We start from the raw sequence: 20,039 nt of genomic DNA, 5'->3' as shown, positions 1-20,039 counted from the left end.
ACGGGTGACGTGACTATAATAAAATTTTAGTTTCTACATAGTAGGTATGTACCTACCTACTGTGTTCGGAACTTTTCAATGACACCATATGGCAGAGCCTTCTTGTGTCCTTCATAATGCTCGCAATATAGAAATCTATTCCTCACAATTTTTACAAATCCAATTTACTTAAATGAAGATTCAAACCTTCAACTGAATATTCAAACTTGAATTTCGAATATTTTGCGGGCTTTGAGAACTCGACAGCAAACTTTGTTTCGCTGTCCACGAAATATAAAGTTTATAAATGGAGTCCTATCTTCAACAAGAGCCTCAACTTGCCTGAAAGGCATGAACTTAATTTTATTTTGAGAAGAAAGTTGTTTTACTGACTGTTTAAACCAGAGATGATTTAAACAACGCAAGCTTTCTACGGGTCATGACCCCTTCATTTAATCATGATAGGAGTTTTCTTGAGTAATAATGCGTTGGTTTACCAAATCCTTTCGCATGCGACTCAGCAAAGCGTACTACCCATACAAACATAAAAACGTTTGACTCATAGGTTATACTATTAAGTACCTAGCTACAAGTAATGACCAAAATCGACAGCTTACCTGGCTGAGTTAGTAAAAAAACCAGTCAAGTGCGAGTCGGACTCGCATATGAAAGGTTTCTTACACACTTCTTCTTATAAGTAGGTACAAGAAATAACATTTTTTTTAATTTTCATTTTGGAAATTTTGAATTTTTTATTATTCAACACTACCTATTACGCTTCAGCAGATACAGCCAGCTGACAGACAGACGGACAGACGGATGGATGGATGGACTAAGTACCTACGGACCCCTAAAAAAGTCAAAGTGTGTAATACATCCAGTTACCGATTTGAGTTAGTGATGAGCTTAATAAGACCTTAATTAATATCATTGCGAATGAATTTGCAAGAAAATAATAGAATAAAATGTGATGGCAAACAAAACAAATATAATGAAAAAAAATCTCATTAAAATAAAATCGGTTCAGTTAACTTTTGAATTCATCGTGGACCCTACAGTACCAATTGTCATGTGAATAAAATTGAATAATATAGAAGTAGATTCTACCACAGAACGTCACAGAGGCGGTGATGTGAGATATCAAATTATAAGAGGTTGTTAGCGCATGCGCGCTGCATACCGAAGGCCGCTGCGTCCAGTCCGCTTGACGCTGGTGCTCCCATCGAACGAATCTGCGCCATGTTCGAATGAAATTCAAAACTCGAATGCAAAGTTGACATTTAAAAACAATAAACTGTTCGATATCAGAACGCGCGCGAATTTTTTCCGTTCGGAAATGTCTTTATTTTTTACAGTTGATGTATTTTAAACTGTGGCAAAAACCAAAAAGTTTGTGAGACTCGAAGTGTCGTTTGTGACTTTGAAGTTCTATAATAAATTGAAAAATTAGTAACTAAACCAATAAAAATTGTAAGGTTAAAAATTTGAATACTTAAGTAGCTACCTACCTGGATTTTCAAATTGCATAGGTATGATCTTCTTATTTAGATACCTAGGTAAAACTAAAGCATGAATAAAACAAAGTCTTCATCTTAAGGTAATTATTAAAATTAATAAAATTAATAATTTAATATGAAGAATAATCATACTTACAGTAGTATTTTTTATTGTAGATAGAGAAATAAAATATTTTCATTTTTAATTATCACTTTTTACACGTAGTTTTTTTATTTTATTTTGGCATTTATAATAGCCAGGTGAATTTCTGAACGATTGAATGAATATTCATTTTCGTTCGAGTTAATATTCCGATGTTGGCCGAAGTCCGCATTTCATATTCAGAAGAGGTCTGCTATGAATGTATGTTAGAAAGTTCAAACTTTTCAATTGAGGGGTTCGTGAAAATATGTGTTTAATTATTATGCTGGGACTTTGGGAAACGTTCTGCCATTTTTACTTTAGTTTTTGTTACAATTATTATGTTAATGTTAATGTTAAAAAATAGCATAATCTGTGTGTGTGTAATTCATCACGTAGGAAAAAATGTTGTTACATTATAATGTATGCGCTTGTATCTACTCTATATTATAGTAGCAAGCCTCGATTTCGATCTCGTAGGGTTTACATTACGAGGTGTCTGTCACATCTTACTTTTCATCTTGATATTATTTTCTCGCATTTCCAGATTTCATGATTAGCAGTAAGTAAGCAGGTTTAGCTGTGTAGCGTGAAAAGAAGAAACAGAATATAACAGACACTCTCATGCGTAAATTTATATTTACCTAATCCTGAGACTGCCTTTTCATTGTTAATGCGCGTTGTCGCGCACAGACGCGCTTTCGAGTTTCGACATGCGTATAACGCGTTCGAATCACTAAAACCATCGAAGGATAAAACAAAGAAGTATTCCGTATACCTACTCAATTATGGCGTAACGAATACTCTACCGTAGTGGGCGGTGCATACTCTACCGCACGCGTAGTCAATTCAACTGTAAGCCCGTAACAATACTTTGAGTTGACCAATCGTGACAGCGGTCAATCTCGCATGACACAGAATGAACCCATCATGAGCCTGCTGCGATTTACGTACGCCAATTTAATTAGATGAATTTAGGTAGACGTGAGGTTTGCGGTCTCTATTTCTGAATGTCAATTTTTAGAAACGCGTCTTCTATATTATTTATCCTTCGTTGATTGAAATTTCAATCAAAACTAGGTAGGTATTTTTTGTCCCTTAGTTAAATTAATCTACTCTCAGTAATGAGGCCTAGTAAGCGCCTAGCTAAAATTACTCTTGATGGAAAGTGATGGATGAAGCCTAAGATGGAACGTACTTGTCTAGATATCTATTCAGTCTACCCTTAATGATGGATATAGATTGTATGTCGGGAAATGCGGCCAACTTAAGGGCTTTTCACTTAAACTTACCTAATAGTCATTAGTAACCAAGTAGGTTTTTCATTTGACATCTGTAAAGAAAACTCTACAAACAAACTGTAAAAACAGGTTTTTAGGTAGGTAAAAAAATATTTTGTTGAAAAAGTGACTGACTGATCTATCAACGCACAGCGCAAACTATTAAACGGTGGCCCTACCGCGGTTGTTTGAGAGCTACAATGTCACGATCGCAATCATCTCTGATTGGTTAATGCTCGCTCACTATTGACCACAATGCATTGTTGCAACAAGAATTGCACAAATTCAGCCAATTAGAACAATTGAGATTGTAATAATGATTGATGCAGGTTTTAGACAATCGCCCTGCAGATCAGGATGAAATTTGGCATGCAGATAGCTATTATGACGTAGACATCCGTTAAGAAAGGATTTTTGAAAATTCAAACCCTGAAGGGGTAAAACAGAGGTTTGAAATTTTTGTAGTCCACGCGGACGAAGTCGCGGGCATAACCTAGTTTTGTATAAGCCAGGCTTTCATACAAAGGAATATACAAATTCACTGTTTGCCTAAAATAAATCTGTACGGCTTTCTAACCTATAGGTGAAAATTGTGGAAACCCCGTGGAAAGCCGATTATTAAAAATGAATTTGTGAAACTTCTAAATCCGTGAGTGACACGTTAGCTTCACTGGCCGACAGTTTTGAAATATTGTTACATATTCTGTACACGGCATTTGTGTGCAGTTGTTCACTATTTGTACCAATATCTCTAATCTACATGTCATCTCTGCCTATACAATAACTTTCATATAGAGTGACAGTATTTCGCTGTAACAGCAAAAATGGGGAAATTTACTGAAGGCAATAATAATGAAAACCGGTCTAGTGCGAGTTGGGTTCGCACATGAAGGGTTCCATGCCATTGTACAAGATATCATAAATCACTTTTGATTTTTTTTTTATTTGCTTGGCGCCCATTATGATAAGTATAATGCCATCTCGGTTTTTTAATATTTGTTGTTATAGCGGCAGTAGACACTCAGTAAAATTTTAACTCTCTACCAATTACGGTTCATGAGATGTATCGCTGGTAGACAGACGGATGGACAGCGGAAGCTTAGTCCCGGCTTGGTTCCTACTATCGGGTACGGAACTCTAATCAGTAACAAAATATGTCTACTGGTTAAGTTTAGCAGTTGAGCCGTAAAAAGCTAAGTACATATCAGAAATATAGAAACACATATCGCATTTATGGTGTTATAGGTTGGTAAGTATGGATTACAACATAGTAGTTTACAAAACGTGATTGCAAAATCTTACCAATATTTTATACTAGATGATGCCCGCGACTTAGGCCGCGAGCATTTTGGTGTTTAAAAAATCCCGTGGGAACTCTTTGCTTTTCCGGGATAGAAAGTTGCCTATGTAAATTTTTCACCTCTGTATCAAATCCGTACTCATATTATAAATGCGAAAGTGTGTCTGTCTGTCTGCTAGCTTTTCACGGCCCATCCGTTTAACTGATTTTGACGAAATTTGGTAGATAGATAGCTTGCATCCCAGGGAAGGACATAGGTTAATTTTCGTTCCCACGGGAATTTTTAAAATTCCCGTGGGAATCACGCGGACGAAGTCGCGGGGATCACCCAGTATGAAACAAAGACAACTTATACCCTGAATTAACACATTACTTTTTATCCCGAAAAATTAAAGAGTTCCCGCGGAATTTTTAAAAACCTATATCCACGCGGACGAAGTCGCGGGCATCATTTAGTGTAATAATAATTAATTCCTTTCCAAATACGCCTAACCAAAATGTTCAGCAAAATCTATTGAAGCCCGCAATATGAAAATCAAAATAATCGTAAATAACAAAGTTGAAATTGAGTTTCCCGAAGTAATCTCTAGTTGACAAGGGTTTCCTGGTAGAGGAACTATTAAATACTGACGAAAAAGTTTTTATCTAAATATATAAAAGGAAAAGGTGACTGACTGATTGACTGGCTAACTGCCGGACTGACTGATCTATCAACGCACAGCTTAAACTACGGGACGGATGGGGCTGAAAATTGGCATACAGGAATAATCAATAAAATGATATTTGATTAATGATTTGTGTTTTCATTTCATAAGTTTGTAACGCAAATTAGTTATGTACTTACCTACTAAATCAACTCCGATTATTTCATTGATAATATGGAGTGAAACAAGCATTTTCTGAGTAATTAATTGCCATCAATACTTTCCAAATTCCCATGGCTTAGGAGTGCAGCATTCCTACAGCATCAGGATTAAATAGTTGGATCCAAACATTTTTATGGTAACGTCTCGCGAACTTCGTCTACTAATTAAAAAAACTATGCAAATCGGCCAGAAACCTCTGAGAAATTGGTTTACAAAAACGTGCCGAATTGAGCACCTTCTCCTTTTGGGAAGCCGGTTAAAAATGCAAAACAAAAATAGCGTTGCAACCTATCAGCTGTGAAGTCAATGCCAACCCAAAATACTGTCCACAGTTATAGGTCCGCAAGTAAAGATATCGTCTGTCACTGTCACACACAGCATTCAGTTCGTTTGCTGACTCTCTCTTTTCACTTTTAAATAAAGGGGATTCCACACGTGCACGCTGTGATCCCGGCGTAAGGAAGGCATTATTAGTTCTGGCTAACTCTATGTTTATTAATAACATTGTTAAAACGAAGTTAATACTACGTTGGTCTGGAAGTAGCTAGTCCAAGTGTAGCTTAGGATAATGCTTGAAGTGAGCATTTTTTATTAATAAGGGTGTAAAAGTCTAGTGGTCTGTGACCACCGGTGGTACACCCCGCTCTATGAGCGAGTAATCAGAGTCCACCACTGATCTGAACGTGTCAAAATGTTAAGACGCATTTTGTAACTTAACGCAACGTACAATTAAAATCAAAATGGCCTACAAATAATTGAGCACAATTTTCTTTTATATAGAATACACCGACATCCGGCGGTAATTGAAAAATGAACTGGGAAATTACCGTCTATTTAATTACGAGGCTCCGGCTGCGTAATCACAGGCTGTCTTGGGTATATTTTATCTATATTAAACAAGCTTATACCCATAACTACGTCTATGTGTACTACACAAATTTCAACCCCTATTTTGCCCCTTAGGAGTTGAATTTTCAAATTCCTTTCTTAGCGGATGCCTATGTTATAATAGCTATCTGCATGCCAAAATTCAACCAAATCTAGTAGTTTGAACTATGCGTTAATAGATCAGTCTCTCAGTCAGTTAGTTTTTGCCTTTTTGGTTAATAGATAAATCTTTGTAATTTTCTTGTAATTTGTACAATGTTTTAGGTGTTTTTCAACTAATTTCCGACTTATACCCCATTAGTTTGATTAAGAGTGCAATTATGTAAATTGAAATAATAGTGGTTCTTAATTCTGCCATTATGTTTACTAGATTATGCTCGCGACTTCGTCCGCGTGGACTACACAAATTTCAAACCCCTATTTCACCCTCTTAGGGGTTGAATTTTCAAAAATCCTTTCTTAGCGGATGTCTACGTCATAATAGCTATCTGCATGCCAAATTTCAGCCCGATCCGTCCAGTAGTTTGAGCTGTGCGTTGATAGATCAGTCAGTCAGTCAGTCACCTTTTCCTTTTATATATTTAGATAAATGGCAATTAAAATAAATTGTCTTTTGCTTCAGACAACATCATTGTTGTCCGAAGCAAAAGCCAATCTCACTTTCTTATGTTTTCATAAACATGAAAGAGAGGCCACTCACGAAGATTATAATCCAAACTAATATTATAATTTGCGAAAGTGTGTCTGTATGCTAGCTTTTCACTGCCCATCCATTCAACCGATTTTGACGAAATTTAGTCCAAAGATAGCTTGCATCCCAGGGACGGACATATTATGCTACTTTTTACTCGGGAGAATTGAAGACTGTCAGACTTCTACCGAGAAGAACTTCTTCAGAGAAGAACTGATAAATGTTGCTATTTAGCTGAACTTATTATACTTGATTGATTATACTTGAACATCATCGCATTTTTAAAATCATTGTTGCGTGCTTTTGGAATGCAAAAGTTTGACCTCAGTTTGGCCGGTGGATTTTAGACGTTAGGTACCTATCTCATATATTTAGGTATTTATAAGTACACCACAGTTCCCACCGTACACAGGCAGAAACTTATCCGTGACAAGGTCCTGCCCGTGTACGGCGTGTGCGGCGTCATATTGATTCTGGCCTTATTCTGAGCTCACCTATACCTACAAGTAAATAAAACCGTTAATGTTGAGTCCATAAAGTGCACGGGGTTTTATTGCCACTTACCGCCGTACTCAGAGTCGCTAATGGTTACTTAAGATTGAGTTAAAACGAGACAGATTTATGTGAGAGATATAGCTATGTCTCGTTTAACTCATTCTTAAGTAACGATTAAGCGACTCTGACTACGGCGGTTACAATAGTCATATACATAGGTATATCATCTTGCGAATTTTTCTTTCTTTCTTTTCTTTTATCATCAGGGTCTCTAATTTATTCTACTCCATTTCCTAAAAATCAAATCATAGATTGAAAATTTTAAAAGAATCCAAGGGAGATAATTTAAAATCCAAAGAAATACATTCCATTTTCTGGTTAACAAATTGCAGGGAGGTTTTGAACGGGCGTTTTATTTGAAAACCGGGCACTAACGGTTGCGATGTGGATGCAGTAAAAAATTCACATTTCGGTAAAGCGTTTGTGCAATCAGTGCGGATTGTAGCGGAAATCTAATGTTCCACGTCCGTGCTTTCAGTCAAATTCTAGCCCAAACCAGACTTAGCCAATATGAAAAAAAACCGGCCAAGTGCGAGTCAGGCTCGCGCAACGAGGCACGATGATTCAAAAACTATGATGCATAAAAATAAATAAAAATCTGTTTTAGAATGTACAGGTGAAGACCTTTCAACTTGATATAGTTATCTTACTTCGAACATGGAATATACTAATTATTAGTTTATGACCACAATTTAATTTTTTTTGTGTGATGTAACCACAAATTCACGGTTTTCAGATTTTTCCCCAAATGTCAGCTATAAGACCTATCTACCTGCCAAATTTCATCATTCTAAGTCAACGGGAAGTAGTACCCTGTAGGTTTCTTGACAGACCGACAGACAGACAGACAGACAGACAAACAGACAGACAACAAAGTGATCCTACAAGGGTTCCGTTTTTCCTTTTGAGGTACGGAATCCTAAAAAACCTATATCCATACTTCAGTTTCACTACCCATATTATAGATGCGTAAGGGTATTTGTTTGTTGGTTGGTCTTCCAATCACGCCGTAACCGTGATCAACGTTTTATTTTTAGAGTACCTAGACAAAGCTACGTTTTACGCCGTAAAATCAAAAACTCGCGGGCATAATCTAGTCATCTTTTATCAAAATGTAAAAGTTACCTTTCAAGTTGTTTTTATTTAAAACTTGAACTACTTGGACTACCGACGACGGAGGAAAGTCGATAAATCCGTTATCCGTATAATCGAAAAGAAAACTTCGAAAAGTTATAAGTTTCAAGGCACAGCTTTGGTGCAACTCATAGACCATGGGCATCCCTGAACAAGGGGTGAAAATCAAGGATTTATAAAATACTAGCTGCCCCGGCGAACTTCTTTCGGCCTAACAGTCGATTCAATTTTTTTAAATTTTTCTCTCCGTAAGAACCATCCTCGTACTTCAAGGAATATTATAAAAAAAGAATTAGCGAAATCGGTTCAGCTGTTCTCCAGATTTGCGATCAGCAACACATTAAGCGATTCATTTTTATATATAGAGATTTTGCTCGTATAACAATGAAACAAAACTATGTTCCCACATTGAGAATAATTTGTGAAAAACACTTTGAATTTGGGTAAAGAGCTTTTAATTAATTTGCTTTAATAAATATTAATAATATGATGAAAAAATACAAGCCTGTTAGTTTGAAATTCGACTATTTATGAGAAATTAAGCTATATAGGTACATATATTAAGCTAAAAGGAGAAATTGACGACTGACAATAATATCGACGTACGACGGAGATTTATAAGGTAGACTCATAGACAAAGCTCGCGGTAATTAATTAACAGTAAGTAAGGTTTCAACAAATTATTTGACTTGTATGACACAATTTTGAAGCTGTGATAGCCTAGTGGCTAGGACGCCTGCCTCCTATTCGGAGGTCGGAGGTTCGATCCGGGCACGGACCTCTAACTTTTCGGAGTTATGTGCGTTTTAAGTAATAAAATAGGTATCACTTGCTTTAACGGAGAAGGAAAACATCGTGAGGAAACCGGTACACCTTAGGTGTTCTTCATAATGCTCTCAAAAGTGTGTGAAGTCTGCCAATCCGCACTTGGCCTGGTAGACTATGGCCAAACTTCTTCACATTCTGATAGAAGACCCGTGTTCTGTAGTGAGTCGGCGATGGGTTGCTGATGATGATGATGATGATGATCACACAATTTATAAGGGTGTCTCACACAAAGTTATCTTTGTGTTACATAATGTACCTACTAAGTACCTAGATCTTGCCCGTGACTTCGTCCGCGTGGATTTAAATGTTTTAAAAATCCCGTAGGAACTTTTAGATCTTTGAAAGAAAGGATTGTCGAATTTCCACCAAAGCAGAGCAAAGCCAGGGTGGTCAACTAGTTAGGAATATACCTATACATGACGCAAACATTTTTGCCTTTTATACGACCGAAAGTAATAGGGTAATCCAGAGGGTAGGCACGCATCAGGAAGATCCAAGAAGATTATTTTATACCGCTAAGCCACAGCCTGATATTTGTAATATTTCGATTGTTCAATCAAGTAAAGATATAAGCTTAAGTTTGCCACACGATTGATCAAAAAAAAAAGATCGCAACTCCGCAGGAATATTGAAGGTCCCAAAGCCCCCAGCTCAATAGCACTATTCACGATTTTATTGACGCCTCGGAAAAACGTCTTAGTGAAATAAGTTTGTGCGCAAATCCCTCTGCAAATTTATATCGGCTTGGCCCTTTTTACGCGTTTCATACACGATTGGGAATACATAAATATGGATGCCTTGAACTCGGCAGTCACTTCCGTATTCGTATGGTAGAACTCAATTTGGATTATATGGGGGTTTGTTTGATTGCATCTGGATCAATCGTCAAAAACATTTTAAAACGGGTCAAAACGTCATTTTTATTAGTTAAAGTTTGTTCGCGATTGAAAATTCAGGTTCAATGGAAGTAGGAAGTAAGTAATAATTTTGTTTCTTACACAAATAGGTATATATTTTTTATCCCGCGAATCCCGCGTTTTTGTGTGAGATATAGTTAAGTAGAAATCTTTATAATATCTTTTCAAACAAAGAATTTAATTGAACAACCGTTTTCACTGTTTTAATTTATTACTAGATCCATCTAGTCCACGGGATGCAAACTATCTCTGTACCAAACATTAAAATCGGTTGGTCGTCAAGCAGACAGAAAGAAACACATTCGCATTTATAATATAAGTATGGATATGGATTTTGTTCTTGAATAATATCCTAAAATGTACCAAACATTTTATCAAGGATTTTTTTGCCATGTTAGCAGATATTGACAACAATATTATGTTGTCAACCTCATACAATGCTGACGTCAGACGTGTGTTATCCCGAATATCGGCACAGAATCTGTACCATAAACCGGGACTAGTGTTATGTAAACAGGGATCGCATACCGCCAGATCCATTTCAAGTGTGGAAGCTTATTCCGCTTGATTGCACTGATCTGGACATCTGTAGCCGAGTCGATTGGAAACCAAATTGACGTTGTTATCATGTGACATATTTCCTGGTATTGTACTAGCTTTCTACTTATCTGCCCTGTGTATCTAATGGTACTCGTATAGTACTAGATATTCTTTTTATTTGATTAATAATAATGTTTTAAACAAATTTTGCTTTTTCTGATTTTTCCCCTTATACCAGCTATAAGACCCACCTACCTGCCAAATTTCATGATTCTAGGTCAACGCGAAGTACCCTGTAGGTTTCTTGACAGACAGACGGACGGACAGACGGACGGACGGACGGACGGATGGACGGAGTAATTTTTCCCTAAACAAGTTGACAACCCTAAACAGGGATGAACGTAGACGGGTGCATTTGTATCTGCAGTTGCGAAATATCCGCGTAATTTGGTAAATTCGTATCTCCGAACTTGTAGCGTCATTCCAAGTGTAAAATACCGTTCTACGTGATTATACCGATCCAGATAGCACGAAAAAGTAGGTATTTACGGATAATTACTTGGCGTGAGTGTAAATATTTTTCAAAATTTTACTAATAAAATAATCATACTGATCAAGTAGTGCAAAAACTCAATATTTACTTTATTGTCTAACTTTAAATATTTAAAACCGTAAAATGTTACTTTTTTACTAAGAAGTTAATTTATGTACATATGCAACCTTCCTAAACTACAAAATCTAATTGAAATATAATTTTGCAAGTATTTTTTGTTGGAATTCCAAATTTTCGAAAACTAAAAAAATGGAGAGTTAATCCCTTATAATATTTTATTAAAATAAACTAAACTATAAGCAAATCAGTGAAAAAGTTTTACTATAAAAGCTGACTAAAGCCGCTAAGTACTTTCAAATTAACGTGTTTGTAGCCTTTTATATCACTCGTCCTGTTTATTTTGTATGTACAGGCCTAATCCTCGTAACATACTTATACATAAGCTTCTTATCATTCCTAAAAAGCACTTCGTAACTTTTTCGATATTCATATAATCGAGTTTTACGAGATATAGCTCAAACTTCATTGCCGGAAAACGTTTTAGAACAAATGCACTTAGTCATATCGAACATAGAGATAATTTAATATTTCATCATCATCATCATCATCATCATCATCATCATCATCAACCAATAGACGTCCACTGCTGGACATAGGTCTCTTCCACACGCCACGGTCTTGCGCCGCCTGGATCCAGCGGCTCCCTGCGACTCGTCTGATGTCGTCCGTCCACCTAGTGGGGGGTCTTCCAACACTGCGTCTTCCGGTGCGAGGTCGCCGTTCTAGCACCTTCGGACCCCAACGTCTATCGGATGTACGAACTATATGCCCTATTAATTTAATATTTAAATATGAAAAACTAAGAGGAATATACTGCGCTAGGATGAGGACCACATTTTGAAACATTCTCTCCATTAAAACCCACAGGGAAAACGCAAAAGGGGAATGCCAAAACAAAACTAGCTATTGCCTTAGCAAAACGAAAACATTGACTTTAACTAGAGCTATGGAAGGTGCTGCACATATTAGTCGATAGGTCATAATTGAGAGGCGTTATATAGTTGCCTTGAGAGATAGATACCTACCTAACTTGGAATCGAGGGAGACGATCATTATATTACTAGCTGATACCCGCGACTTCGTTCGCGATGATTAAAGTTTTTGTTCCCGCGGGAACTCTCTTATTTCCCGGGATAAAAAGTGAGCCTATGTGCTGTTCCAGACTACAATATAGATTGTATTGTACTCTGTAACAAATTTCAGCCAAAACCGTTAAGCCGTTTTTGCGTAATTGAGTAATAAACATCCAAATATCCAAACATCCACACTTTCACATTTATAATATTAGTAGGATTACAGGATTAACCTTCGTTATTAGTGTATAAATAATATGTCTGTAGATAAGTTACGTTATTGTTTGTCAAAAATATCATAAAATTCTTGACAAAATATAACAACGGTAAATTATCTCCCGTCGAGATGGATGAGTGGTGTGACAAGAATGGGGGCAGTTTAAAAGTAGCGCCAGTGGTAGAAAAGATAAGGGGCTGGCATGGTATGGGCATAATATAATGCGGAGGGAAGAAAGTCATATCACTAGAAGAATGTTAAATATGTATGTGGAAGGAAAAAAGACGAGAGGACGACCAAAGAAAAGGTGGATGGATTGCGTGAAAGGGGATATGCGTGTAAAAGGATGACAGAAGTGAGTGGAAGAAGAAAAACTTATTTCCAGATTACAGATAGATTAAAATTGGAAACAGATTTAACAGATTACCTAACTGTCCATGTAGATCCAGTCATCTTTTTTGGCGTATCTAAATAAGTGGAAAATTAAATTCGCACCTAAGTATAGAGAGTTATGGAGCAAGGTTTCTTTTCACGTTCAGCTCATAAAGGGGTAATAACTAAGTGTTATAAGCGACACCTTTGATCAGAGGATTCGCGTCTTTGCAGGAATATTTATCGCCTCAGTGCCTCGAGCTCAATAGCACTATTCCCGGCCTTTTATTGGTGCTTCGCAAAACGTCTCGGTGAAATAGGCCTCCGCTTAAATCTCTCAGCGAATTTATTCGATACGGTCCCTTTTTGCGTATTTTGTAGTCAGTTGATGCTTTATAAATTCGTAAGGGTGTTATTTCAAGGAATTTTCCTGGAGCTATAAGTAAGGCTGTTATTTGGTTCTTTCATCGGAATGCTGTTATGTCGCACGACTTTTTCATAAATAGATTAAGCAATAAAAATCTATATTACCTTTCCTTATTTGGATGTTAAATTTTCTTCCGAATATACGCTACATTCTTGATTTTATCAGGGTAAAGTTTACTAGGTCGCTGAATCGCAAGAAATCTTCTTCTTATATTTACTACTAAATAATGCCCGTAACTCAGTCCACGTGGAATTAGGTAATGTAAAATCCCATGAGAACTCTTTGACTTTCCGAGATAAAAAGTAATTTCTAATACGAGTATTTCCGTGGATCTGTAAATAAAACATATCAATCACATAATAGCTTTTTCCAGGGCAGACTGAATATAGGCTATTTTCTAGGCACGCTTCATATCATAATATTAGGCCGCCTCAGCACTCACGCTATTATGAGATGGACGAAGGTAAATTGCTACATGAAATATTAATATTGGTACCTAGTTGGGGTTTACTCACAAAATAATTAATACAGTCTAGTAGTATACTTATTTATTAGTATGTCAACAGCTTGCGTGCATAACATCCAACTTTTTTTACCTTTCATAATAACTAAGTATCTAGTTCTGATAACCGAATCGATTTTCATGATTTTTTTCATTTCTGATTTGACTATGATTTTTTTTATCATTGTATTTGCGTACTTAAATAAACAGCTACTGCTTATTTTTATAATTAACTAGCTTATGCTCGCGATTTCATCCGCGTGGATTACACAAATTTCAAACCGCCATTTTAACCCCTTAGGGGTTGAATTTTCAAAAATCCTTTCTTAGCTTATAGTCATAATAGCTATCTGCGTGCCTTTCAGCCCGATCCGTGCAGTAGTTGGAGCTGTGCGTTGATAGATAAGTCAGTCAGTCAGTCAGTCACCTTTTCTTTTTATATATTTAGATTAACTAACTGTCTTTAAGTATTAATTATTATACTTTACCAAAGCTTTTCTGGCACCCGTTTTCAAAAAAGAGACAGCTATAATTTTATTCAAATAGGTAGGTATAGTATTTAAAAACTAAATTTAAATGTAGTACCTACTACTACGTCACCTTTCATGAAAAATACCTTTAAGTTATTTTCGCCAATCCGACGTGTATTTTCGAGATGTTGTCAATATACTTACACATTTACACAGCTCATCATGTACGAAGTCGGGGCAAGTCAGTAAACTTCTAAAGTATGAAATTATTTGCTCCAGGGATTGCCCTCGGTTACAAGAGGGGAGACTACTAATCTATGTGTAATGTGTTTTAAGAGTCAACATTGGTGCTTTTACAAGCTTATTACGCTCAGGTAGATTGTAGTTTCAGGATAGATACTTGAAGTTATTTAGATTTCAACGTTTCATCGGAATTCTTTCTACATCATAGTCCGCGACAGGTGTAGATAGTAATCGGGGCATGAGGTGGGGTGTGCGGGACGTTCCCTCCCCGATCGCCATCTCGACCTGTCGCGTACTATACGTGAAAATGCACAATCAGGTACTCTTCAAACATAAAACATAATACATACACTACGAGTAAACATTAGTACTATATTGTGTATAATATATTTTATAATATATTTAAATAATATATTTTATTAGATTTTGTCCGCGTGGACGCAGGTTTTTCAAAAATCCCGCTGAATCTCTCTAATTTTCAGAGACAAAAAGTAGCCTTTGTCCATCTCCGGGATGTAAGCTAACTCAGTACGTACCACACATGAAAATCGGTTGGTGGGCCATGAAAACCTAGCAGACAGACATACTTTCGCATATATAATATTAAGTATGAATAACGACCTTGCTCTTCGTGGCTAAGAGATAATCTTAATTCATTGGTATTTTCTAATAATATAAAATACATTATTTATTTCAGTGAATATTTATATTTTTTATGTATTTTTAAATTTGTACCTATACTTATATAGGTACGTTTATGAACCCTAAAAAAGACATAATTTTTAAATCATTGCATCTCGGTTTAAATTACCTAAAAATTTATAATTTTTTTTTATCTTTCCAGGTGATCGAATGAAAATCGAGGTGAGAGTAAAAGCACATAACTGTAGTACCTAAATTAACAAAAATAGAGAACCAAAATAGAGTAACTTAAATTCTATAAAATTCAGTATGAGTAAATATTAATAATATATAGAAGAAAATTCTAATAACTTTCTATCGAACTAATTTTAGACATAATAGATTTTACAATTAATTTCAATAAAGATATAAAGTAATAAGTGGTAAATAGATAAATTAGTAATCAAACAATACAAAATTATTAATCTATTAAATAATTACCTGCTACGTATTGAACAAAATATTAAACTTTGAAAGTGGATCCAAAACATGTTACAACGTGATAAATGACAATTTGGAATAAACTAATGTGATGAAAAGTTATGCGTGTACTGTAATTATGTGAAAACGTGGCAGTGATGTGGCTTCCGGCGCTACTGTGTCTGCTGACTCTACTAGGTATGTATACCATAATATTTTAATGTAGATAACGGGTACATACCTACCACGATTAATTTAACGAGTTTATTTGACCCAATCGTCGGGTCGTACTCGTAAAAATACGGGTCGTGGTCGACGATCGACGGGACTGCAGTGCTGCGAGAGGTTGAAGTTTGAGCTATCCTGGGCAGTAGCGAACTACCCTCTTTCTTGTTGTTTTCGCTTTAAAATATGTTGTATAACCACGAAATAAGCTTGAAATCGTAAGGTATGTATAAATTTATAGTTTTAAACCTTACACAGAAATCTTAATAACAACGCAATTGTTATTAAGATTTCTGTGGTTTTTAATAACTAAAAACCAGTCAAGTTTAAATTGGGCTCGCACACGAAGTTTATATACCTACTATTTATTGTTTTTAAATTAACATGCCGTCCAATTTGAATTTTTTCCCGTTGAGATATAAGAGTAAAATGGCGAATTTCAAAATAGCGGCTATGCAAATAAAAAAAATAAAAAATACGTAGTGTTATATTATCTTGTTCGATCGTACGAAACCCGTCGTGTGCGAATTCAACTCGCACTTCACCGATTTTTCGTTCCACATACACTGGTAATGTAGGTATGTTTTGACTAAAACTACAACCCTTCCTTAGAAACAATAGATAATATAATAAAATTAATTTATGCCTTTTAGTTTCTATCAAAATTAATTTTGTATTTGAAAAGGTAGGTATTTAATAGATTGTCCTTCTGTGAAACGTCTTGATATCACAATTGGAATGACTTATCAAAGGCTTTGTGAGTTCACAGCAATATTTATCCCACCTTGGTCCAGATGCCGACGGCACAATAAAGACCTACAATTGACGCTCCTCAAGAGGTCTTTGCGAAATAAGCTCTTCCTTAAATCTCTTAATAAATTTTAAACCAACGTCCTTCCTTTTGCGAAATGATGACAGACTATTATGTATTTATTTGACCCTTTGTTTTGATCAAAGACATTTAATATTATACTTACAATAGTATTTTCATCATCATGATCAACCTATAGCCGGCTCACTACAGAGCATGGGTCTCCTCTTAGTATGAGAAGGGTTTGGCCATAGTCCACCACGCTGGCCAAGTGCGGATTGGCGGACAATAGTTTTGATACCTGCCTGAAAAAGCGATGATAACCTACTGGTTAATACGTCGGCCTCCTATTGGGGGGCTTGGAGGTTCGATCCCGGACACGCACTACAAAGTTTTCGGAGTTTTAAGTGAGTGATAAGTGAGTAGACTTAGCGTCGATTCTTTGTTATGTGTGGAATACATTTAAATTCTTTGTAGAACAAAATTTAATAAATAATTATCAATTGAGTGTAACTTAACATTAATCACGAGTAAAGTTAACACTAAACAATTTTATGGTGTTTTATGTAAAGGGTACGCTATTAGTTTAATTGTACCATTTTATCAATGAAAAGTAACTACAAATTGTATAGATTGCGTGGCATTGTTGCTGGCGGCGAAATAAAAATATCAAACGAACAATAGCTTTTTGGAGGCCTTGGAGGCCATAGTGAATAGGCTATTTTCTAGGCACACTTCACCTTAGCTCGCTTTGCCATTACTCGAGATTGCCCGAGGTAAATTGCTACGTGAAATAATATTTTTTGTAGGACAGGTTTGTATAACGTTTCATGTCGTTCTTCATCATAATATTATGTTCATTATGTTTGCATGTTTTGATGTTTGCATGATGCGAGCGGAAGTGGATGTTTATGAATTTTTATGCAGTTATAACGATTTAAAATATGAAAGCGAGTATGTATCCATGACACGCAAATTTAACTATGTTTTTGACGTTATTTAAATAAATATTTAATAGTGACACAAGAAACACAATTAATATTTAATGTTCATTTATCGAAAACTAGCTTATGCTCGCGACTTCGTCCGCGTGGACTACAAAATTTCAAATCCCTATTTCACCCCCTTAGGAGTTGAATTTTCAAAAATCCTTTCTTAGCGGATGCCTACGTCATAATAGCTATCTGCATGCCAAATTTCAGCCCGATCCGTCCAGTAGTTTGAGCTGTGCGTTGATAGATCAGTCAGTCAGTCAGTCAGTCAGTCAGTCAGTCAGTCAGTCAGTCAGTCAGTCACCTTTTCCTTTTATAATATAGATAGATATTGTAAACCAGCTTATGCCCGCGACATTATCCGCGTGGACTACACAAATTGCAAATCCCTATTTTACCCCATAACGAGTTAAATTTTCAAAAATCCTTTCTTAGCGGATGTCTGCGTCATAACAGCTATGACAAACTATAGCTATAGTTATAGTTTGCTATGGTAAACTATAGCTATATATACCTACTACATACTAGGTTAAAATTTTACCGTTTATCTGGTATATACCTATCTATGTATGTAATGTTTTCTGTGACAATAAAGAATTTATCTATCTATATCATAAAACATACCTACGAGACACGAGTATTTCGAAGGTTATACATTATTATCTGGGAAAAGCTCTCGAAATAATATCGATAATACATCAAACCTTAATGTGATGTTTTTGCACAAGTTGCTAACAACTAGCAAACAAGTGGGGAGCTGTCATAATGTCCGAAGATCTTAACGGGCACTTGTCACGGGAACTACTTAACGAAAGGACAAGATGAAATACTTTTCTCATCTAACCGCCTAACAGCCGTACTCAGAGTCGTTTAATCGGTATTTAAGTTTAGTTAAAACGAGACAGAGCTATACCATACCTCACATAAATCTGTCTCGTTTTAACTCAATCTTAAGTAACGGGTAGCGACTCTGAGTATGGCTGTAAGAGATAAAAGTAAAATATACATCCCACATATACAACAATATTATTTCTGACAAGTTCTTAGTATAATACTGAAGTTCGTACGTAGGTTTGTTTAGTAGATACTAGATAGGTAACTAAGTCAAAGTCAAATCATTTATTCACAGTAGGTATAGTCCGCGACGAGGAAATCCGTAGAAGAACCAGAGTGACCGACATAGCCCAACGAATTAGCCAGCTGAAGTGGCAGTGGGCAGGCCACGTCTGCCGCAGAACCGATGGCCGATGGGGCAGACGTGTTCCGGAGTGGAGACCGCGTATCAGCAAGCGCAGTGTAGGACGACCTCCAACCCGCTGGACTTTAGAAGATAGCGGGAAGTGGGTGGATGAGGAAGGCGGAGGATCGTGTGTGGTGGCGTGCTCTTGGGAAGGCCTATGTCCAGCAGTGGACGCAAATAGGCTGATTGATTGATAGTCCGCGACAGGTCGAGATGGCAATCGGGGTATGAAGCAGGGGGACGCCCCGCACACCCGCACGTCACCCGCCCTTACCCGCATCGTGTTTCATCTAGATTTTGTCTACAAATAGATTATCTAGCTATTATTCCTAAGTCCTAACTATTACTAAGCAGATTGTCGCCCGCATCGTAATGGCACGTCTTCTGGCATTACCGTGCTAGCGTCACTCGGTTTTCACCTTGTTATCATCTTGATCTCACTGATGTTGGTTACGAATAGCGTTGTCCTTGTCCCGCTCGGTTGGCTCCGCTCTGAGCTCAGCCCTACCGTTACCCACACACATAAATATTGTTTGCTGACAGGCCGGTAGTCCGGTAGTAGCAATAGGTAATTAAATCTTTAAATTAGTGCGCTTGTATAGAATTGGGCAGGGGGTGATACTGTGGTTGGTTTCATAGAAATAAAATAATTTTGTTGAAAATATAAACTACAAACGTGACGAAAATTTTCACGATCATAAAGGTATGACCTAATTGAGTTTTCATTATATAATAGTCGTACATTTTAAAGTCTAAAAGCTTAAAATAGAGAGTCGGTAAAAATTTCACATTTATTCAGGACGGTTTCCTTTCAATGCAATTTTTATTCGATTTATTACCTAGAGATATTTCCTTATTCATTAATTCACAAAAGTGAGAAACTAAGCATTGAATTGCAAATGCGGCTTGGAGAATTCGTACAATGGAATGCTAAAACGTTAAAGTTCGAGGGTTCGCTACGTCAACGATTTATCCACGCCAAACAATCTATCATAATGATTATTGTGTCTATTTTCGTATTATTTATGGCGTGTTTGCAAAGTTAATTGGCATGATATTTTATTATCATAAAGCTTTATTATCAGCCATAGCAGAAATTCTAAAGATACATTGTTACCGTACCTTACGTACCTACTG

General features: G+C 36.4%; 1 protein-coding gene across 5 annotated transcripts in view; it reads left to right on the top strand.

The window, feature by feature from the left end:
• The first annotated feature begins 1,190 nt into the window (after positions 1 to 1,190).
• The window catches only part of LOC117990246 (zwei Ig domain protein zig-8-like), a 101,107-nt gene continuing 82,258 nt past the window's right edge, over positions 1,191 to 20,039 (top strand). Inside the window, exons 1-3 of one of the 5 annotated variants that reach the window (XM_069504312.1) lie at positions 1,191 to 1,508; positions 15,378 to 15,397; positions 15,557 to 15,832. In XM_069504312.1, coding sequence (XP_069360413.1) covers positions 15,793 to 15,832 — 40 coding nt within the window. In that variant the 5' untranslated portion in view covers positions 1,191 to 1,508; positions 15,378 to 15,397; positions 15,557 to 15,792. Of the gene's footprint in view, positions 1,577 to 15,377; positions 15,833 to 20,039 lie in introns of all 5 variants that reach the window. The other 4 variants (XM_069504311.1, XM_069504310.1, XM_069504308.1 and 1 more) reach the window with 4 other exon arrangements.

The sequence above is a fragment of the Maniola hyperantus genome, chromosome 17 (genome assembly GCF_902806685.2).
Source record: "Maniola hyperantus chromosome 17, iAphHyp1.2, whole genome shotgun sequence".
Lineage (NCBI taxonomy): Eukaryota > Metazoa > Arthropoda > Insecta > Lepidoptera > Nymphalidae > Maniola > Maniola hyperantus.
This window is presented reverse-complemented; position numbering and strand designations above follow the sequence as displayed.